At 43.9% G+C, this 23,268-nt stretch overlaps 2 protein-coding genes and 1 long non-coding RNA gene across 5 annotated transcripts; 2 read left to right on the top strand and 1 right to left on the bottom strand.

Annotated features, from left to right (window-relative positions):
- Window positions 1-7,177: 7,177 nt before the first annotated feature.
- LOC148334450 (uncharacterized) lies at window positions 7,178-11,201 on the top strand. Its single transcript, XR_015844037.1, has 3 exons — window positions 7,178-7,218; window positions 9,920-10,174; window positions 10,255-11,201. It is a non-coding gene; the product is annotated as an uncharacterized LOC148334450 (long non-coding RNA).
- Window positions 7,247-15,526, bottom strand: sv2 (synaptic vesicle glycoprotein 2). 3 transcript variants are annotated; one of them, XM_088298042.1, is made up of 14 exons: window positions 15,040-15,526; window positions 13,943-14,041; window positions 12,516-12,677; window positions 12,277-12,439; window positions 11,705-11,826; window positions 11,465-11,628; window positions 11,119-11,199; window positions 10,577-10,666; window positions 10,389-10,477; window positions 9,991-10,118; window positions 9,235-9,330; window positions 8,980-9,139; window positions 8,003-8,203; window positions 7,247-7,906 (listed from the first exon to the last, which is right to left on the bottom strand). In XM_088298042.1, exons 1-13 carry the CDS (start codon window positions 15,128-15,130, stop codon window positions 8,020-8,022), a joined length of 1,629 nt encoding a protein of 542 aa, XP_088154168.1. In that variant the 5' UTR covers window positions 15,131-15,526; the 3' UTR covers window positions 7,247-7,906; window positions 8,003-8,019. The 3 variants fall into 3 exon arrangements, with proteins under 3 accessions (XP_088154168.1, XP_088154169.1, XP_088154167.1); XM_088298043.1 differs by having other exon boundaries at window positions 7,248-7,863; XM_088298041.1 differs by having other exon boundaries at window positions 7,249-8,203; window positions 15,040-15,525.
- Window positions 15,277-22,969, top strand: LOC148334448 (sorting nexin-1-like). Its single transcript, XM_088298040.1, has 15 exons — window positions 15,277-15,898; window positions 17,267-18,149; window positions 18,268-18,419; window positions 18,516-18,591; window positions 18,657-18,700; window positions 18,794-18,935; window positions 19,004-19,082; window positions 19,970-20,045; window positions 20,138-20,251; window positions 20,405-20,498; window positions 20,868-21,073; window positions 21,243-21,386; window positions 21,468-21,548; window positions 21,649-21,720; window positions 22,685-22,969. The coding sequence occupies exons 1-15, from the start codon at window positions 15,794-15,796 to the stop codon at window positions 22,733-22,735; spliced, it is 2,319 nt and encodes a 772-aa protein (XP_088154166.1). The 5' UTR covers window positions 15,277-15,793; the 3' UTR covers window positions 22,736-22,969.
- The last annotated feature ends 299 nt before the right edge of the window (window positions 22,970-23,268 follow it).

The raw sequence follows: 23,268 nt of genomic DNA, 5'->3' as shown, positions 1-23,268 counted from the left end.
AAAGTTGCAGCGCGTGGAGCAACTTTCCAAGCCCGTTGCTCGCTGCATTTCCGAGAAGGTATACTGACGGCCGAGGAGGGAGACGACATCAAGAAGTCGCTGGATTTTCTCGTCTGCTATCAAAATGCAGCAGAAAGAGATGGAGGAGGGAGTTGAAGCGGTGAAGATCCAAAACGCTGAGAAAGATTTTGCGGCGCAGGGAGTAGGAGAACGAGCAACACTCCAGGATCAATGATTTGACCGTGACCGTGACCGTGACCGGACTCCGAATCAAACCCCCATCAGACGCCCGTGCGGTGACCCGACGAGTTCCATGGGATGGCAGCTGCACTCAGCAGCAGGTGGCTGCGTTTCTTCTGCCTAAAGGTGCTGAATTGGATGTTGACAACAGAGGGCCATGTAAGCCACCGAAGCGCAAAAAAAATCAAGACATACTGAGGTTCGTTCCCAGAAAACAGAAAAATGCACTGTTGGAGAACGTTCAAGGGAAGCAACGTCCACGTGAATGATCACCTAAGCGGACGTAATGCTGACAGAGCCAGGACCGAGCGCAACCTTACAAAAAAAATAAATAAATAAATCAAGGACGAGTACAACATACATGGACGGCTAACTGCAAAATATTCCTCCCTTGAACACTTTCTTGGGATCAAAAATAAATTGGACTTGACCAAAGGATGCCAAAGCTCTGGTCATGAGAGATTTCATTGTCATATCACAGAAAAGCAAAAGGTGAGCGTGATGGTGACGGACAACGCTCATATCACAACAGACTAAGCAGTACTATTTTCCATCTTATTTATTTATCTAATTTATATATTTGTCTGTATTATTGTTGTGTTGAGTACATTGACAATAAAGGGATTTCTAATTCTAATTCTAATTCTAAAAACTGGTGGAGGAGCAGCTATATATGCGCACAATAATTTGGAATTGAAGGCGGTGCGTGTGTGTGTATATGTCATAAAGTGTTTTCTTTGGAAAGAGACATTCAGATGCATATCCAAATAGATGGGGTCGAAATTGAACGGGTGCAGGAAATCCAATTTCTCGGGGTCATCATCGATGAGAAAATTAACTGGACATCGGACATGTTCGATTGAAGATTGCAAAAAATATTGCCATCCCGACTGGCCTCGATTTACAATATTGTGCTGCGCTTTGGGCAAAGAACTCCTGACAGTCTTTGAGTCACTTGGACTGAAGAACTTCAGCCAGTTGAATGTTGTTAACCGAGCAGATTGGCCAGTTGCAAATGAGGGAAGCACTCCTCGATTTCCTTCAAAAGTACAGCAGGCCGACTGGATGGGAGGGTTGCTGAGACTGTCACGCGTTGGAAGCTGTGGATGACCATCTGATCCGCGTCTCCTCACGAGGGTCGCGGACATCCTGGAGCCTGTCCCAACTGTATTCGGCAGTTGGTGGGTGCACTCTCAACTGGTTGCCAGCCAATCGCAGGGCACACAGACAAACAACCATCCGCTCTCACACTCAAACCTCGGGACAAGTTAGAGCAGGCGTGGGCAAAATACGGCCCGGGGGCCACATGCGGCCCATTAAACATTTTAATCGGGCCTGCCGAACTTGAAAAATATTAAATGAATAAACCTTGTTAAAGTTTTATTTTCTAAACATTGTTTTTTTTTTCGACATATATTGATGTAATGCTTTTGTTCACTTTCATTTAAAATTAAATGTTTTTTTTTCCTCCGATGAGGTGAGGTAACCAAAACACTCCATCCATCTGCTCCTGGTCCGGACCCACTGTCAAATTTTAGAACCCATTGTGGCCCGCCAATCAAAAAGTTTGCACACCCCTGGTTTAGAGTGTTCCATCAAGCCACCATGCATGTTTTTGGAGAGAGGGAGGAACCTGGAGTACAAGGAGGAAACCCACGCAGGTATGGGGAGAACATGGATACTTACTTTGTCTTATTATTTCATGGTTTATAATATTTACGTGACAACCCTATGAATAAATCTTGTTAAACGATGTGCGAGCGATAGATCATCTACTGCCCTCGTGGTAAAATAAACCAGAGGGTGATTTAATTAGATAAAGTAAAGTACATTTAATTTGGTGTAATCATCACCACCTTTGTCAGGTTTACATGGAAAAAAAATAGTATTCAGTATGTGATGGAAGGGCATAAATGGTGCTCATAGTAATGCTATTTTTTTGATTAGAGGGGGGGTACTTATTGGGGCAGCACCTGCCAAAATCAGTATCCCCCTTGTAACTTTGCTTTGGAAAGAGGGACCCTGCTCAAAATTACTACACTTACTCAAGATGATCCAATAAGTACACAGAATAAGTCACCTGGTGTCTGGGGTGAATATTTTTGTAATTGGGGCGGGGGTACTTATTGTGGCAGCACCTGCCAAAATCTGTATCCCCCTTGTAACTTTGCTTTGGAAAGAGGGATCCTGCTCAGATTTGCCACACGTACTCAAGATGATCATATAAGTACACAGAATAAGTCACTTGGGTTGGGTTGGGTTAATATTTTTGTGATTAGAGGGGGGGTACTTATTCTGGCGGGTGCTGCCAGAATCAGTAACCGTTGGTAACTTTCCTACTGTTTAAGTGGTCAGTGAATGCACCTCGAGTCCGACGCAGAACGCGAGTGACTATTTTTTTTATTCTTTTGCTACTCTTGACGCGGCAATCAGTGGTTATAAAAAATAAATCAGTCAATTGCAATACAATGACGTGTTCTCGAACAGGATACCACCTATCTGTATGTTGCCACTTAATTTGATCTCTCTGGAAACACGATCGCCCACTTCACTCATCCTCTCCCCTTTTCATCGTGCTTTGATCACTGAAATTCACTTATGGTAGCTTCATTGATTGCGAAATTTCTTTGGTCTAACGAATGCAAATGCGGGTAATTTCCCCCCAATTTCGGCGGAGGCAAACGCTTACTTTACGTGTTAAATTGTAGCGATTGGTGTGCTGAAATCCACACCGACGAAGACTACCACTTTTATGGAAACCCTACTTTAAATGACAGCAAATCAAAAACACAAAATCATACATTCTTCGTGCCTTTCAATGAAAACAAACGTAGTAACATCGCGCCGCCTTCGGTCAATGCGTGCGCGCTCCCGCGACAGGGGATGCAGAGACAGAGAGAACAATATGTACAAAAATGTCCAGTGTGTTGGTACGTCAAGTTATTCGGCCACGACACAACACAAAGTGAGGCCATGCACGTAATGTGTAAATGTTGATTTTTTTTGTCATCATGGATTCAGCTGAAGACATAATTGGCGGATTGATTTCTCAAAAGAATATCAAAAGCATTGGCCCAGTGACGTTTCTTTGTGGTGATTGGCGAATGCAACACGTTAAGGACCAAAAAAAAAAAAAAAAGCAGAGAACTCATTCAGTACCGTAAACCACCAGGCACATTTGCTCCGTTCAAAGCACTTTCTCTTTTTCACATATTCGCAAGTTTGTGCCTTCAAGACATTTACTGACATTTGCGGGTCAGCAGGGACATAATTGTGTTCTCTCCCTCTCAAAATGGGGTTAAAAAAAATCCAAATGATTTCAAGACCACACCAAAGGAGAAGACGGCCGCTCCGGTACCACCAATGTCAATCCAGCTACTAACAACTGGTAGTTTTTGGAGAACCCAAACGGAGCTCTCAAGGGAATATGAATGTGCTCACCTGCAAAAAAGACCCACGCAGCGTTCAAGGCGAGGACGAGCGCCAGGAGAGTGACTTGCGGCGTCCTCATCATCCGCGACTTGCCAGATTCCACGCAGAGTGCGTGGCTGTCGGGGACGCAGGCAAAAGTTCAGCTCAACCCAAGCAACGGACTGACTAATTCTTGTTTGGTGTTTTGCCGCTCAACCTCCCTCCACGTGACGAAACAAAGCGTATGCTTCATCCCAAAGTCAACGTGCACGCCTTTGACGTGGCGAAGAGGACGTCACGTCAATTGGCCGCTTTGTACAACTTTTTTTTGATATTATATATTTCATCAAAGCTGGTGCTGCAACAATGCACTTTCCATACGGTGTAATATCAATGAGCAGGAAAATTAAACACACATTAAAACACATATTCAGTAGATACACGAAGAACAGCAGAGCAGCGACAGTCTCATGTTGAGTCGCATGCTAAAGAATCAAAAAGAAAACAAAAATCTTCAGACGACTTTGAAAAGTGGACAGTGGGGGGGCTTGCGGAACATTGAATGGAAGGTCATTCCAGAGGGTTGGCGGGAGGTCGCGCTCCTTCCACTCACGCCCTATCACACAGGTGTCAAACTCAAGGCCCGGGGGGCCAGATCTGGCCCGTGACCTCATTTCATGTGGCCCGCAAAGGGCAAATCACGTGCGTCAACTTTCCGTTTCGAGCACATTTTCTTCACTTTTAACAAGATCGAGATCTGAGATATTGCCATTTATTTGTCACCAATCCTCCTTTTTAAAATAAATGGCTTTGCATCAATTTGTTGTGTGTACGTGATAACGTAAGGTGATCGTACATTTCTATGGGTTCGCCGTCGTAACGGCCCTCTGAGGCAAACCAGAACTACGTCGTGGCCCATCCACAAAAAGGAGTTTGACACCCCTGCCCTATCAGGTCTCACTGTCATTACCCACGTGAGCATTGAAGGATGGAGTCTCCAGGGGGAGCGCTCTCCAGCACACCCTCCAAAGCAGGGGTCTCAATCTCGCGGCATGATAGTTTGCGGCCCCCGCCTTATTATGAAAGTTTAATGTTCGTGCGGCCCGCAAATTTGATATGACTGGCACTTTACAGTGTTTTGTGCGGAGCTGAACGAACCTACCAATCACGGTGGAGTATACGGCTCTCGAGGGTGGGACATCGGCCGGGCTTGACGTAAGCAGAGAGTTACAGCAGCGAGTTCATTCGTGTGCTGGGATGAGACTGTGACTGGTGATGTTGAAGATGTGCGGACGGATTATAGCAGGTTATGGATGTAGAAATGGACTATGAAGTGAAACTGTATCACTCAAACAGATAGTTGTCAGGATATGATTAGACGTCTATGCGGGGTCTAATAATCCGCTCGCGACGTCGTTAATTCTCTGTGGGTTAATGCTGCACTTTCATCCATGGGATCCTCATCAAAAGGATATGCCATGTTCGTAATAGGAGTGAAACGTGATGATCATTTTTTTTTTTTTAAAGACGACGGAACTACGGCAAAATTGGCCGGCTGTTTGATTGAATAAGGAAATGATTTCTCGTCTGTGCCTGTGAAAGCTGGCGGAGACAGACTCGGTTTCATTCATGAAACTTGGTCCCGACCAGTTTAGTGCCAGAGAGTCCCAGGGGCAGTTATCTGTTATTATGAAAAAGGTTGTAGTTATCGTAATCTCTCTCTGTAAAAGTAGTCAAAATAAATGACAACAACGGTCCGTAAGCAGTCGCCTTTTTGCGCTCACCATCCCGGTCCTTACCATCGAAACACCATGGCCTTCATGTGGAGCGTATCTATGTTCCCCGCTTTGTATGGGACCGGGGAATATAGGACCCTTTTAATACAGACATTTGACTCATTATTATGATTATTATTTATTACTGATTAATTTTCTTATTAATTCCTCATTTATTTTCTTATTAATTCCTTATATATTTTTAAATATTATTTTGTGTTAAAAAATAAAGATATTTGAGAAGATTAGATTTTTTAAATTTTTTTCTTGCGGAAAACCTGATGCGGCCCAGCCTCACCCAGAGTCTGCCTCTAGTGGCCCCCAGGTAAATTTAGTTTGAGACGACCCCTGCTCTAAAGACTCCAAAAAGGGTGGCTACTTTGAACTGCTGTTTGCTGCATAAGCACAAACAAGTGCTTATGGTCAGGACCCGTCCCCCGACCTTAAGGCGGAGGGAGGCTACCCTCTCGTCCACCGGGGTGAACCGCAACGTACAGGCCTTTTCGATTCAATTTTTTTACAAATTGACAGTTTATTCAAGCTACGTTCATTTGTTTCAACTCAGAAGTACACATTTAACATTTAATTAAATCTATTTTAGCAATCCCTGACTCCTTTTCTGCTGCGCATACTTAGCAACATGTGAAAAAAAACAGCACCATGAAAAATGAATGTTGTGCTCGTATAAAATAAATGAGCTGAGAAATAACCTGTTTTCTGTGGTGCATTCTAAGCAACAGATTACAGCATATTTGACAAATAAACAGCTCCTTAGGAAATAACAGTTAGACGACCAACGTTTCTTTATGTCACATTTCTTCAACATGATTTGTCTGTTGGCCTCCTTGTTTTGTTTTTTTTTCTTGTAAAGTATATTTTCAGCATCAGCAACTTGTTCAGGAAAAACAGGACCTTCAACTTAAACTCTTGGGTTAAAGTTAAGTTGCAACGATATAGGCTATATACGTATGTAAAAAAAATTTTTAAAATATTTTTAATATTTATTTTATACATGTGAAATTTAAAATATTTTTCTGTAGTGCATCTTCAGCAGTCGAGGATACATAAAAAAAGACAATTATCTTCCTTAATAGTGTGTTATTTGAAACATCATTCTTTTTCAAATGGGAGTAATTGTAACACAAACTCATCCAAATACAGTCGTGCATCATCTTGCGTGCTTGACTGTATTTTCAGTATCGGCAGAAAATAAACACTTTATCCCTGAAATATTTTTTTAAATCACTGTACTTTGTGTTGGAGTGTATTTTACAACTCAAAATATTTTGGAATAAATAAATCCAAAAAACAAAACAGGTATAGTTGCGTTTGGGCACACTAATTTCCATCCTCCGCAACTTCTTTCGGACTTTTCTGCTTAAATCACCAGTCGCGTGACTTTCGAGCACCCGTGTCTGAATAACGTCGCATTTCATGTCCCACTCGGCAGTGACGTCAAGTGCCGTAACGGTCAGCTGGCGCAGCGGGGGCTGCTGACAAAGACCTTGCTCATTTGACAAATCAGGAATTGCACTATTGGTGAAACGTTCCACTCCTTTTCCCATTGTCGGCGTGAATGTGTCACCAGTTAGCATCGTGTGACACTCGCAACATACTGTGTTCAAAAGGTCAGGTTGTTTTGTAGCATGCCGTTGTAGCACCCTCTAGTGGCTGTCATGTTGACATACTTGAATTTTAGATGGGCATGTTTTTAGCCACCTATTTTAGGACCCACGAAAAGTAACAGACAAGGGATGTACAGTCATTCTCTCCGAAACCATCCAACCACAAGGTGTGCGTGCATTAGCATGTCAGTGACCCAACATAAAATATCCTTTTTTGTGGGAACGCGATTTGTTTGTGGGCATTTCAGTTAATGTTGCTTGTGCTGTTTTGTTGATTTGTTATGGTTATGACTACGGCAAATTAGTGTTGTGTTGATGAGGCTTTCCATTGTATCCGCTCATGTTTTCTTTTTATTTGTCCTACAGAAACCACACACACATCCATATCGAAACAAATTAAATATTACATGGACCAAACTGGTTTGATTATTCCTCATCTGGACAATATTGTGTTCTGACTGGACATACTGCAGCGGTTATCAACTCCTGAAAATCAGTCCTACAAGCAAATATTTTACATACTGTTCAAGTTGTAGTCCACGACACGCTTTCCATCTGGTGCATACTTAATAAGGAAAAAAAAATATTTCCAAACGCTGGATGTGAAGTTTGGTGGAGCTTCTTCCACTTCAGGTATATGTTTCGTCGTGGCGCTTGGCAATGTTGCGACGCTTTCGGAGCATATGATGCACACTGGGTTTGAATCGGCAGCAGCCAGAACAAAACAAAATTTCTCCGTCCATTCATTTAACAGGGGTCCTCAATCCTGTTCCTCGAGGGCCGCTGTCCTGCAGCTTTTCCATCTCTCCCTGCTGCAACAGTGTGATGGATGATATCGATCCTTGTTTAACTTGACTTGACAATAGACAGTAAAAGTACACTGTTATTACGTTTACAAAACATTTCTGAGAAATCCGTACAGATTATTGGCAAATAATTTTGAACACAAACACGCATGAAGGTGAAGGTCAGGCAAGCTCCATCTGTTTGGTGCGTGGAAGGAAGAGTGCAGCCGCGCCGCCCGTCGTCAGCATGAGCGACACCAGCAGGATGGGCACGGCGCAGGCCGAGTCCAGCATGTTGCCAAAGACCACGTTCCCCATGATGGCCGCCACTCGGCCCGCCCCCGTGAAGAAGCCCAGCGCCGACGAACTGCGGGAGAACGACCATCAGGGGAGCGCAAGCTTGCTTTGACGTGAAAACGTTTGAAAGGAAAATAATTCCTGTGGTTTGGATACTATACGAGGCTCCTAAATGGAGGGACTCAAATAACTGCCATTCCACTTCAATTTGATTATTTGACTGTAATTCCAAATGATCACGTGCCAATGAAGTACACTTACGTTATTATTGTACTCGAGTAGTTCAGGTAGTTTCCTGACTTTTTACGTCATTTGAAGACAAATATCTTCTTTCTTCTCCTTACTTTGTCAAAATACTCTGCACATTTTTTTGCACAACCTCTGCAGATGTCGACAATGTAAAAAAAAAAAAAGTAATCCTTTATCCGTGTGAACTTAGGTATACTTCGAAGACTGCACGTTTCCCCTTTAGTACAGGAGTGGAATCAGTACTTTGACTTAAATCTGTCTTTTTTTTTTACGTATTGGTGCTTCTTACCGTAAGTCAGTGCTTCTCAATTATTTTCTGTTACGTCCCCCCTAGCAAAAAGAAAACAATTCGCACCCCACCATCACCCAAACTCCAATGCAACCATAAATTATAGCATGTCCGTTGCAAAACAAACCGACATCGTAGAGTTCATGCTCGCTGTGCACAATGAGAGCGCCACTGCCATCTACTGGAGTGGATGTGCAATTACACTTAATTTTAGGACGGTGGGAAAAAAGCGTGTTCCCCAGGGTCACACGCACAACCCACTATTTGAGAAGCACTGCCATAACTGCTGAGTGTCTCGCTCTAAGTACCGTAAGTGCGTGGGGTACAGCTCCGTTCCCAGCACGTCCAGAGCGTTCCAGGCGACGACGGAAACGCCGCTGAACAGGCAGGACAACAGCAGACTTTGGCTTTTGGTCTGTACCACGTAGATGAGGAATACGCTCAGGCTGGACAGCAGCAAGCTGGCCGCTGCGAGGACACACACACACACGGGAAATGTCAAGTTGAAATCAGGCCAAATGACGATTCGGCGGGCAACAAATGTGGCGCGTGGGCTCGCTCACAGAGGAGCAGCTTCCCTCCAACGTTGTCCATCACCAGGATGGTGAAGATGTTGCCGGGAAGGTTGGAGGCGGCGATGAAGAAGCCGTCCTCGTAGACTGACGATGAAAATACAAATAATTTGCACATTTCAAAACGAAGCGTTATTGTACTGGGACAAAATCTTGGTGTACGGCGGGGCTTGTCAAACTTTCAGGGTCTACGCGGACACACCTTCGAGAAGAGACATTTTCCAGATAAAACATCAATGTCCCATTTGTCATATTTGCCCGAAGGAAAAAAAAAAACATCATTGGTTTATGAGATATCATGAGAAAATAATTTTGCTGACCCCCAAGTTGGAACCAGGGTCAGGTATTTTTTTATTGCACTTCGTTTTGTTTTTCTATTGAAATTCAGTTTGTTTGAATTCGCTTTTACAGCTGGTTTCTTCATTTTTATTTTCAAAATTGCTTCGATTTAGCTGAAGTATTCCTTTTTCTGATATATGGCCCACTTGTGGGAAAGAAACAAAACATTCACTAGGTATTGTGTCGTAAAGTACGTAAATAACATGGAAAATAATTTTTTTAAACATGAAATGTCATTTTAGTGAGTTATCAATTTTGTATTTTTTTTATTTCATAAACATTTTTATTTTTTTTTTTATTTTGAATTTGACTTCTTTTGTTCGTGTTCGTTAACAAGCACCTCTGCCTCGACCGGCGAACCTCACCACTGGTGAAGCGATGGAGGCGTCCGGAGAGGCCGTTACTCACCGACAGTCTTGACGGGGTAGCAGCTGTGGTTGTGCTGCTGCGCCGGCGCCGACACGTTGGCACACGGCGAGCTGCCGGCCTCCACTCGCGAAAACAGCTCGGGGAACCACATCCACAGCCCGTAGTAGCTACGCACAGAAGTCAAGTGACGTCATTACCTCGAGGCACTTCAGACGTCGAGCAGGTTGACAATCACACTCCTGCCGCCACAAAAATCTGGAATCAATCACTGCAGCGTTTTTGAAGCCAACGTTCTAATCTTAGGATGACCCCTGACCCCGCTTTGAGGCTCCAGAGACATTTGGGAATTCAACGAGATCAGTCATGACTTGCATAAATGTAATGACGCGACACTTCCGGGACGAGCGGAATGCCGATGTACCGGATGGATCTCTCACCCGAAGGAAATGCAGTAGAAAATGATCAGCAGCACGAAGCTTCTGGATTTGAGGTTGCCGTCAAACATCTGCCGGACCGGCATCACAGCCTGTTTTTGTGATGATGACAAAAAAAAATGGAACATTTCATTTCAGCTGTCAGCAATGTGTGAGTGGCGACTTTGTGACCAGTCTTGTTTGGTGTTCACCTTTTTGAGAATAGCGGCGAGTCGTCCGCACGGCTGTCGAGTCTCGGGCTCATGCGCTCTTTGCTTGGTGTTCACGAGCAAGGAAAACCTCTCCAAAAGCAATTTCATCAATGATATGTCACGAAATATGTGGCAAGGAAAAAAAATAAACATAAAAAGGAAATGTGCAATTCTGCATTCAACTTGCCGTCAGGGTATCGATTATTTATTGCAACAATTTATTGCAATATTGTTTTTTTTTTTTTTGCCTACCACTTTTGACGGTACCAAGCTTATTAAACTTAAGAAATTGTAGTTTAATTTATTACCCAATACTTAAGTGACTTTTTTATCCTGCATTTGACAAACAGGCAATAAAAAAACTAATAATTAGAAAACCAAAATGAAGCATTTAAAAAATATATAATAATAAAAACAAATGCAAACTAACTGAATTTCTAATTCCAAAAATCAAAATGAATCAAAAAAACAAATTATAATTAAAACTCCCAAACTATTCTAAGCCTGAACTGTCACCGCCTTTGCTCCTTTTGTCTGCTTACAGGGAAAGCCGCTCCTTTCCCACGCACGTTCAGTCGAAACATCTGGCGGAAGACGTCGATGGCCTCTCGCTCTCGGCCAGCCTACCAAAAAAAATAAAATAAAATAAATCAAAATGACACATTTACTTAGCCAAATGAGCTATCAGTTCAATTCAGTTTTATGAGCTGAATACGTCATTGATATATATTTTTTTCTTTCAAAAGACAAAATAAAAATCTATCTGTCGCAAACTCCCTCTGGACAATATCTACAAGCACACTTTCCTCCATCAGTACTATTTCAATTCCAGAAAATTGTACCGGATTACAAAGAAAGTGATCTATGGCTTTTTTTTTTTCCAGATACCTCCATGAGGAATTTGGGGCTTTCGGGCATGAGCAGCCTGAAGATGATCGCCGATGTCACGCTCGGGACGGAGCAGAGCACCACGAACAGTCGCCAGCTCTGGAAGTCCAGTCGGCCCACGGAGAAATGCAACCAGGTTCTGGGGATCACCAACCAGGCCAGGCCTTGGCGCACGTACAATCGAGCATCAACTTTACCCAATAGTCACAAAAAAAATAATGTAGCGTGGTGTCTTGTCACCTGCAGCCAGAATATTCCCCGCCATCCAGAAGGTGGCCAGAGCGCTGATCATCATACCTCGCCTCAGTCGGGGCATAAACTCTGAGAAGTAGGAGAAAATGACAGGAGTGGACCCGCCAACCCTGGAGAAATAAAAAAAGGGGGCATTGTTGAGCGCCGGCGTGGCGGTCACTTGGAATTCTGTCACATTCACAGAATTTTTGGGAGACATTTCAATTGCATATGAAATGGACATCCATCTGAATCACTCAAAATTTCACCTAAACCGGTTGAGAAACTTCATGACACAAGACGTATTGATACGTTTTCAAAATTGTAGTCCCCGCCTCCCAAAGACGTATTTATATGTGTTAGCCTTTTGCATCAGAGCTCCGTGTTTTTATATCTTTAGAACACAATATTCCGGAGGCCTTGCAAAATCAGCCAAAAGCCAGAAAAAAGCTCCGTGATTGAGGTATTTCCTCTTGCGAAAACGGCTGCGATTGAATGAATTAAGAATCAGAGTTACGTAAAGATTTCCTAAACGTTTTGTTCCGAAACAATGACGTATTTATGTCTCCGGTTGTCCTCACCCCACTCCGCTGATGAACCTGAGCAGCAGGAAGAGCCAGAACCACGGCGCCGCACTGGCCACGCCCCCAAACAGCCCATTGACAGACAGCGAGACCACCAAGACGTTGCGGCGCCCCCTGCGGTCGGCCAAATATCCCCACACGTAGCCGCCAACCATCATGCCTGGCAGGGACGACGCGACGCAGGCACGTGTCATTGAATTTCCAAAAGGGACTAACTTGACAAAAGGAGGTCCGACCGAGGAAAATGGAGGCGGTGAGCAGGCCCATGTCGGAGGAGCTGAGCTGGAGGTCGCAGCGGGCGGTGGGCAGCAGGAAGGACACGCAGACGATCTCCACGGCGTCGCTGGCGTTGGCCCATCCACAAACTAGCAGCAGCAGCCACTGGAACCAGCCGAAGCCTGAAAAGAGGAAGCGGAGCGACAAGGCCTCAACGCAACGACGGCTGACGACACGGCTGTGCAATCAATACAAATTCAATTACAATTACGATTATTACGCTCAACCATTACAAAATTGGAAAAAAGATGATTTTCGACAGTATATATTATCATATATATAAAATTTTTTTTAAAAATAGTAGACGAGTTCAAAATTTGGACGTGCAAGTGAAATTGTTCATTTGGAAGTGACAACGATTTGATGGCAATTTAGGAGGATAAAGGAAGTAAACTTTGTTTATTATTAGAAACCATAGTTGAATTTACACATTTTTATTCATGCGATTTGTCTTCATATTGTATCCATTTTTTTTAATTTGTTATGTACAAAAAAGTGATGATAATCATTTGAAAAATCTTGATTTTAATTATTAATAAAATAACCGGGATTAATATTTTTTTTGTATAATCAAGCAATTTAAAATGATTTTCAAATTGCTGTAAAAAATCTTATCCAGATAAAATGTTCTTGGGACACGTTTTGTAAACATTCAAAATTCGAAGGGATAATTAAAAACAGATTTTTTTCTTTTTGTTATCTGATTTATGACTTGGGTTGACGCCACACCTGTTGGGTAGAATTTTGTGACATTGTGAAAAATTGATAGTCACATATTAAATCGTCATCGCAGTATAGAGGGGGAAAAAAATGCATTTTTTTTAGAAAAAAAAAAAAACTCGTAATGACATTATTTTTCAAAAGTGTTCAGCCCTAGTGCTTTCGTTGCGAGCACATCGAACTCACAGTTGTGAGGTTTGAGCCTCAGCGAAATTCTTGTCTGTGAAGTCCGGCCGCCAAAAAGGACTGTCTTGAAAGGCCATCGTGCCGACGGTGCGCTATCACACAGAAACACTCACACCCCCTCCGCGTGCGACGCCCCCGCTATCACGGCAAAGTCAGCTAACAGCTTTCGGGTTTGATAACCGACACATTCTTGATTGTTTGGTCAAAGTTCTGGACACGGTGCCAAAAGGTGTTTGTGTTTGTTGACATGTCCAGACACCGCATAAAGGCAGTGGAGCGGTTGAAGTACGATCTTCTGGACTGAAAATGCTTTCATGCTACTCGCTACGACTGGTTTCAACTGGAAAGAAAATGCATCTTTTGAACATTTATCGGAATAGCAATTTGTTACGTGTACCTGGGAGGCCAGTCCCTTCACATTTTACATTTGATTTCACCTGCGATGTCGCCTCTCCAAGATGGTGTCCCATTTTTTAATTACCTGCTGCCTCGACCGCTTCTTCATACGTCAATCTGGTGCGCGCGCCCTCGTCGGCATCACGCGGGGCGATTAATGTCCTCCCATCAAATAGGGTTTCACCTGAAAGAAAGAAATTAACACGGAATGAGCTAGCCGGTAGATCTCAAAGTCAACAACTGTTTTTTAGGTTTCTAAAGAGGTACGTTATTTTATAGTAAAAATGTGTACTTTAGTCATTTGTGAATTGTTTTTAGACTTTTATGTTTGAGTTTTTATTTATGTAATACACTTTGTTTCAACTGGGGTTGTTTTAAAGAGGAATTGAGATTAAAGTCATGCATTTTTGAGGACAAAAAAAAGGGAAGGAGGGATATCATATTTTGCAAAAAATACAAACACTGAAAATGTGCGTCTGCCTGTATTTCGGATGTTGAGAGAGAATTGAAGTCAGAGAAACAGTGGCTCAAATGTTGAATACAAAAAATATGCTACATCACCCTCAACTATAAGACATTTTATTATATGTGTCGTATGTGCTCATTAGGGGCTGGCAACGATTGAGATACGATATAATGTGGTTATTCCTCCCAGTATATTGAATTCACAGAATGTGTAACGCCAAAGCATTTTTTTATTTACATTGCCAACAAAATTTCCGAACGAAAATATAATTATGCTTATGCTAATAATTCGGAAGTGCAAATAAAAATTTCACTTGTAAAAAAAGATGTTCCGTACAATACTGGTTTAGTTGACTTTAGGCCAACCACCACTGCAAAGTACTAACACATTAATAAACAATTTAGTACTACATCAACATCTCATTAACAACCGAGCATTGACATTGTATAGTATAAAATGTAAAGTAACGCGTATTTCAATACTGATCAAATCTGTTGCGTGTGTAAAACAAGATACGAAAGTAGATGGAAAGCTTTTGTGGACGCTCCAAAAAGTGGATCGTTTTTAGTTTGTTACGCATCTTGAACATCCCCAAACGGGAAAGAAACATTTAAATGGCACAAACTCTAAAAGGCTCTGCGACTTCATAAAGAAGAGGCTCGGTGTGTTTCTTTTTTTTTCTTTTCTTTTACTTTTTTTAAATGTTATCTTTTTACCTTCATCCGATTCGGACTCCGACTCGTCAGTAAAACGACGTTTTGCCGTGAGAAGCGGCTCTCGATCTCCGGTCGAAATGACACCAGGCATCCCCAAACTCGGCAGTCGTTGGCGGTGAGACGAGCTGCTCTACACCGCTTCTCTTGCCCGGAGTCTTTCTTTTTTTTAAGTCCAACCCATCGCGCTTGTTCGGTTCCGTGACTGTGTAGCTTATGTTTTAGCCTAGCTGGTGAGGTGGCGAGGCTATCGAGCTAGTCAAGAATCCCACTACAGTTGTAGGCAGCACACGCACTGGTGCAATACGATTGGCGGTCGCACACGCGTTGCTGGAATGTGATTGGCTTCTACACCAGGTTAGCCAAGGGCAGCAGCCTATCATAGTGCAGCATGGTGTGTCCTGCCTAGAACACGACGGAATTCATCATAACTAGGAAGTGAAGCTGTTGTCGAGGCTATCGCATTAGCTCATTAAGCTAACCAGGAAGTGAAAAGTGACAGCGGCGGTTTATTGGCGTCGCCCCCCCCCAATCTCCCTCCTCCTACGCCTTCACTCCACCGCAGACTTCCCTGTCACTTTGGAGCGCTTCCACCGTCCCCCAGGCGTCACTTTCCACAGCAGTGTTGCGTGTGCTCGCATGGGCAGCGAAGGAGTAAACATTATCCGCCGAAAAATCACACATTGTCCCCGCTCGTCTGTCGTGTCTTGCCTATCCGCGCGCGCGTGCGTGAAGTTAGTAAATTAACGAATTGAAGATGGCGACCAGCTCGGAGCGCAGTCCTCCCCCGTTCCCCGACGCCGGAGACGCCGCAGGCCGAGGCAGCGATGAAGACGACGGAGACGACCTCTTCATGAGTGTGGTACGGTCGCAACTTTCCCAACGGGCCGCTTCTTCCGTCTCCCTACTGGGCTAACTCTCACTGACGGTTAGCAATAGCAATGGGCGAGTGAAAAAAAAAAGCTGTCGCCACTTTTTCGTTGTTGTTTTTTTTTAGGTGCAAAAGTTTTCATTCACACCCACATGGTTTGCCTAAAAGTAATAAATGTTACTTTATGTGATGCGATGTTTACTTTTGCGTAAACGCAACGCAATTATTTTTTCCATCTCCAGAACTAATTTCGGCGTTTAATTGCCTGTGATGTTTGCGCTTCGAGTGGACGGATAAACTAACAACACTTTGTGACTAATTACTTTTTATTTTTTGGGTAGGAATGGATTGTTATCCTTGGAGAGTTTGTCCTTTGTGTTTCGATTGCATAAATTGTGCTCCTAATGATTGGCAGTAATTTGAATAGAGATGGAAAAGTGACCCATGCAGCAGGGACGGCAACCTCCTGTCATGTGAGTGAGCTGTGGTCACGTGGTTAGAACCCGGATGTTTTCCCCACAGTCAAAGTTCAAAAGGGGAAAAAAAGTCAATTTGGGAAAAGGCTTACTCAGCAGCTTTACGCAGAGCCCACAGAAAATGTGCCAGCTTGCTGCTTTTTTTCTTATTTTTTTTTTTCTTACTAGGAATGCTCTTGATATATCCTGGCCATCATTTGGAAGTGATTACGACATTAACAATCCATTAAACGTTTAATTAAAAGCCAAAGTCCATAAAAAAGTGATTAGACCAATCATAATGTACGGATTGGAAGCAGCACCACTTAAATGAGGATGACCAAGAAGCGAATGGAAAGATTGACATCTATCAGCGAAAGAAATGAATGAACAGAACACCCTCTAACAGGAACATTATGAGACGGCTATACAAGATGGTAAGCTCAATCGAGAAAACCTGTAAAGAAAAAGGAGGGCCCATAAAGTCTCACGTTGGCACTGTGACAACAAGGAGAGGTGGAGAAGGTGCGTGACTTCAAGTGCTTTGGATAATTTGCTCAATAGTAATGAGAAGTAGAAGAGAGCTGAAGAAGAAAGTCCAAGCAGGAAACAGCGAGTGGAGGAATGTCAGGAGTGAGAAGGAAGAGCAAAGGGAAGTTTTATAGATCATTAGTGAGGCCAATGCCGTTTGTTTATGAAGCACATAAAAAAAAACAGATTGAAATTCTGAGCGTCTTTAAGTAGTAACAATATGGCAGCAATAGCATGGAACATGAATAGGACACAAAAGTTCAGCCCATATTTGCATCTTTAAAAAAAAAATCCAATTACTTTAGGATTAAAAGAAGAGTGCACTAACATACGTCCACTGCGCATTCTGAAGATGTTTTTTCTTTGTTTCCAGAGCAACTCCTCACTCAGCGAGACGCCGAAGGTCAGGCAGCTAAGTGACGATTTGGCCACGCCTGCCAGTGACTCTACGGCTGACCCGACGAGTGACCACATCAGCAGCGGCTTGGGATCCAAAACGGACAGCGACAATTTGATTTCGCCTCCCAGTGACATCATGAGCGACCCCATCAGCAGCGGCTCGGAATCCAAAACGCCCAGCGAGCCCTCCGACGAGTTTGACGACCTGGCGGGCAACTGGATGACGCCGGCCGCCTCTGTCGAGTCCGGAGGTGAAAAGAGAGCCGGCGGAAACCTTCTCAACGATGATTTTGTTGACCTACTGGGAAGTGAAACTGAACCACAGTCACAGCAAGTAACGGTAGAGGATGCGGGCGAAAGTCGGTTAGTTGAGGTTGGCGTGGCAAAACAGGAAGTAAAAGAATCCGCGCCGCTTTTAGATATTAGTTTATCCGCAGATCTCGCACCACGGCCACCTAGCAAAGTGGACCCCCTGGCGGACCTTTTTGACGATCCTCCGCCCGCTGCGACCCAGATGCAAACCGCCGCCGCGGACCTGTTCGAAGACGAAGGCCGCGACTTGTTCGCTGACCCGCGACAGATCAAAGCCGCCAAGCCGCAGAAGAGCCTCTTCGGCGAGCCCGACGAGGATCTGTTCGGCGAGCCGCTGGGTGCCAAGAAGAAGCCTGCCGCCAGCGCGCTGCAGTACGAGCCTCTGGCGGACAAGTCGGCAAGCCGCGACGGCGCAAAAGTGGGCGAAGGGCCGCCGCTTGAGCGGAACCACACCGACTTCTTCGCAGAGGAAGCCGTCGCCCCCGGCAACTCAACTCAAAGGACAAACGGAGTCCACGTGGAAGAAAGCGCCGACATATTTGCAGGTGAGTCCTCACGTTTCCTTGTGAGAAAAGACAAAAAAAATGAACGTGTGGGAGAGGGAGAGACAAACTGTAAGAAAAGATGACTTCCAATATTTACATTTTTTTTTCTCTAACACAGAAGCCACAGTGGAGCTCTCGCTGGATAGTCCGCCGAGTGAAAGGAAGAAGGTCGCTGCCCCCGCCACCACTGCCGGCAAACCTTCCACGTCGGCTCCCGCCATGTCCAGCGCTGCCAGTATGACCAAGCCGATGGCCGCGGAGATGGAAGAAGTAAGTGACTCTGCCAGTGGCTGAATAACTTGAAATGTGTCAATCAAAAAAAATAAAAGATGTGGGATTTTGCCTTCTCCTCATCACTTATTGCAGCTGGAAGAAGAGGAGGAGTCCGAGCTGGAAGACCAATTTGACATCACCGTGTCGATTACTGACCCCGGAAAAATAGGTGAGATGTGTTCCGCAGCGTGACCGCCAGAATCAAATTCTGACTTGTTGTGAATGTCTGTCCAGGGGATGGAATGACCGCCTACATGGCCTACAAAGTGTCCACTCAGGTAAAGACACTTTTCACAAATATGGCCACTTGTCTTGCGTTTTTTCAAAGCAAGTTCAGGAGTTTTCATTCCAAAACGCAAAATTGCTTTCAGACCACGCTGTCCATGTTCCGCAACACGACGTTCACGGTGCGCCGACGCTTCAGCGACTTCTTGGGCCTGTACGAGAAGCTGTCTGAGAAGCATGGACCCAACGGCTTCATCGTGCCACCTCCGCCGGAGAAGAGCATCCTCGGTAAGCGCACGTTCAGCCAACACTGTCGCCGTCGTGCGCTCCTCTTACGTCGTCGTCGTGTGTGGCAGGCATGACCAAAGTGAAGGTGGGAAAGGAGGACTCGTCGTCTGCGGACTTTGTGGAGAGAAGAAGAGGCGCGCTGGAGAGGTCAGGGGTGTACGCACCGCCGAGCTTCAAACTTATTTAGTTTTGGATTTTGCATTAGTTTTAGTTTTTATTTAATTATTTTTTAGGTGGTTGTGATTAGATTTTCAGAGTAGAAATGTTAGTTTTGTTTCAAAAGTGTTTCGTTTTAGTTTTTTTTTTTTTTTATCAGATTTAGTTTTCGTCTTTTTTTAAGGTTGCATTTCTTGTCTGCAAGATGACAAAAAGGTCACGGTCATTGTTGTGTAATTAAAAGTCAACAAAAGATGTAGTATTAAGAAGTTATAAGCAGGTTTTTTTTCTGTGAGTTGACATGGTCAGATTAGATCAGGGGTGTCAAACGGGCCACATCATAGTTTTTGGTTTCACTCGGGGGGCGGGGCCATTATGAACCCGCAGAAATCATCATCATATGATGACCTATACACAACAAACCGATGGATGGCTATCTCATTTTTAAAGTTAGAATCCAAGAAAATGTATTCAACTATTGTTCAAATCATTTTAAAAGTGCCATTGATTTAAAAAAATGCTTGCAATATTTTAAGATTATCAGAATTGAAGGATATTTGCAATTTTGGGATTTGTAGCGAGAAACACAAAGTCACGCATGATTTGACTTCGTGGGCCACATAAAATGATGCAGCGGGCCGGACCTGGCCCCCGGGCCTTGAGTTTGGCACCGGTGGATTAGATGGGAAGACTGGTGTGTGATATTTCTCGATATTTCAACTGCCTTAAATAAACATTTAGCTGGATAAGCAGTAAATGAGAGGAAATGCGTAATAACACGTTAATAAGCACGCTGACACGATGAAACTTGGATGTGAAGGTTGTAGGCACATTTCGGGGCCGAATGTTGACCTCCAACTTTGACGTCTCTCCTCCAGGTACCTTCAGAGGGTGGTCACTCACCCCTCGCTTCTGCAAGACCCCGACGTGCGAGAGTTCCTGGAGAGAGACGAAGTGAGACCAACTTTTCTTCTTCATTTTTCCTCAAGCTTCGCAAATGTGCGTTTCCTCCAAATGAGCATGTTTTCCGTCGCGTGTGTGTTCAGTTGCCCCGAGCTGTGAGCACGCAAGCTCTGAGCGGCGCCGGCTTCCTAAAAATGATCAACAAGGCGACCGACGCCGTCAGCAAAATGACCATCAAGATGAACGAGTCGGACGTGGTGAGTCTGGACGCGTCGCGCTTGCACGCCTTTGTCGGGTTGATGGGTCAGAACAAAGAGTCTTGTGACCTTGTGCGCAACCGAGTCGTGCCTTTTGCAGCCACACGCAATCAATTCACGAATACGACTCACCAACCTAATTTTCTGCTGCAGTGGTTCGAGGAAAAGCTGCAGGAGGTGGAGTCTGCAGACCAACAGTTCAGGAAGCTCCACGCGCTGGTTGAGTCGCTGGTCCTGCACAGGAAAGGTAACGAACGCCACGTCCCATCCGGTGAGAGTGATTCAGAATATGAGGAAGCAATCGGAGGCAGGGTGGCCGAAAAAGACAAGCGAAACCATGACAAAAGCAATCGTGCCTTACTCGGCGACGATTTACGCACCCGCATTTGAAAAATCTCTTTTGTCACACCAGTCTTTTCTGAGACGCGTCATCAAAGGTTTTTTTTTTGTGCTCGTAGTGCCGTCAGAGATCGTTCCAGCATTTGTCACCTGGAAGCAAGCTTTTTTTTTTTCTTTTTTTTAAAAAATAAAATCAAAGCAAAAATGCAAAAAAAACTCCTCAAAACAACAAACTGGTTTGAAGAACTAATTGAAATAAAAAAATTGCCATCGCCAGAGCTTTCCATGAACACGGCGAGCTTCGCCAAGAGCGCCGCCATGCTGGGCAGCGCCGAGGACAACACGGCGCTGTCCCGGGCCCTCTCGCAGTTGGCCGAAGTGGAGGACAAGATGGAGCAGCTGCATCATCAGCAGGCGGCCAACGACACCTTCGGCTTCGCCGAGGTTATCGCCGATTTCATCCGACTGCTCGGTGCCGTCAGGGTACGTCGTCCTTTGACTCTTTGCGGAAAAGATTTGATTTAAATTGCAAAAATAAGAATTGGACTGCAAATCATAAAAAAAAAAAAAACTCCCAATGTTTTTGTCTAGTCATGCAATGTTGTCACGTCTTTATTTTTTGGAAATGGACTGCAACTCCTCCAACATGCAGGGCTCGTTTGACCATCGCATGAAGGCGTGGCAGCGCTGGCAGGACGCGCAGAGCATGCTGCAGAAGAAGCGCGAGGCCGAGGCCAAACTCCAGTGGGCCAACAAGCCCGACAAGCTGCAGCTGGCCAAAGAGGAGATCGCAGAGGTACGCCGACTCACTCTGGAAAAGTGACGCGCAAGTGAAGCGTGACCGATTGAACGTGCGCCTTTTTGTCGTGCTCACCAGTGGGAGGCCAAAGTGGCGCAGTTCGAGCGAGACTTTGACCGAGTGTCGGCCACTGTGCGCAAGGAAGTGCTGCGATTTGAGGTGATTGCGTTTTGACTCCGGTCACACTGGCCACGTGGAGCGACACATTCCTGATCATCAAGACATTTGTCCCCCAACCTCGCTTCTCTTCTCTTTACAGAAAGAAAAGGCCAGGAACTTCAAAAGACAGATCATCAAATATTTGGAGAATCTGTTCAAGTCTCAGCAGCAGGTCAGTCGATTGTCTGATTAAAACTCAAATTTGCCATGCGTATCTCTCCATTAGCGGACAATTCTTTGCGTATCTTGATCCACGGCGCCCCGAAACCATTCAAGGGCAGCTTGATTTTTAAGTGGAACGATTCGGTTCGACTCAGCGGGATTCTGATTCAATTCGAATCATCTCACTTGGAGAGGGTCGAATGTGATGAGGTTTTTAAAAAATATAAATTTGCATTGTCATTTTCTGTGCATTCTTATGAACTTGACAGGTTTGTAAATGTGCCATCTCTCCAATTAAAGACCATTCGATACGTATAGCGACAGATTTTGAAGTGGAAAATGTCGAGTTCAGTTTGAGCCGATTCACTTGCATGTTTTAAACAAGAACACATTTTCCAATTCAAATGTTATTTTTTTTTCACACTTGCTTTTCCAGATTGACAAATTATAATAAAGACAATACTAATAATAAATTGATAATCTGTTTGGACTACCTAGTTGTGATCTGTTCAGAAAAAAAATATGCCAAAGTTGTTGTTTTTTGTATTTTTAGTCCAAAAAAAAAATGTACAACTTAAAAATGTGTCCCTACGTTGGATTTAAATAAAAAAATAAATACATTTCATTGCGACTTTTAATGGCACACAATAACAATAATGAAATAATAACCGTCTTTTGATTTTGATATTATGATATATATATATATATATATATATTATAATATATAAATATATAAATTATAAATATAAATTCCGGCCCTTACTCACAAATGTGGTCCTGTATGCATGCACTCCTTACATATGATTTTGTTATTGTTAAATAACATTTTATTTATTTATTGTTCCTGTGAATTCATGCTCATGCCTGTATGCCCTCTCTATAACATGTGGACGTATTGTTGTCCTCCAACTTTTCTCGTCCAGTTTGTGTCATCACGTAACCTGGCCTCCATCTGTCTGTGTTTGTGTGTCCAGCTGATCAAGTACTGGGAGGCCTTCTTACCCGAAGCGAAAGCCATTGCCTGAGTGAAGGCGCTCCTCTCCTTTGCCCCACACCCCCTTTTTTTTTCTTTCTTTCTTTTGACTCACACTTGACCTCCTGCCTTTAAAACCAAGGAAGAAAACACGTGTGCGTAAAGAGAGTTTACAATCAACCCACTTTTTTTTGCTTTCCAATCAACCTGTTTGCTCGCCACAACTGTACATTTCCCCATCATGTAAGCTTCTGCAAATATTTTCTTATAAAACATTGACGCGTGACCGGTTTCCTTCGTGTTTGTTGCTTACAGTGCGTCAAATTGCTAAACAACTCAAAAGGGATAAAGCCAACATTTTGTTTGGAATGAAAAAAAAAAAAGATATATATTTTAGTTCACGTTGTTATTGATGCTGAGAAACGGGCAAGTGGAATCAGATTGTGTGACATCACTTCTAGTAAGAAAAAAAAACGAAAACTCAATCTGAATGACTTGACACATGTGTGCCTTCTACAAAGGAGCGGGCGCCATCCAACACTTTAGGCCAAACGTTACCAATGACCAAAGTTGTTTTGTGTCGCG

The sequence above is a fragment of the Idiotropiscis lumnitzeri genome, chromosome 6 (genome assembly GCF_059441095.1).
Source record: "Idiotropiscis lumnitzeri isolate Australia: NSW breed Sydney's pygmy pipehorse chromosome 6, RoL_Ilum_1.0, whole genome shotgun sequence".
NCBI classification, from domain to species: Eukaryota; Metazoa; Chordata; class Actinopteri; order Syngnathiformes; family Syngnathidae; genus Idiotropiscis; species Idiotropiscis lumnitzeri.
Note: the sequence above shows the minus strand (reverse complement) of the source record. Positions and strands in the feature narration are given on the sequence as shown.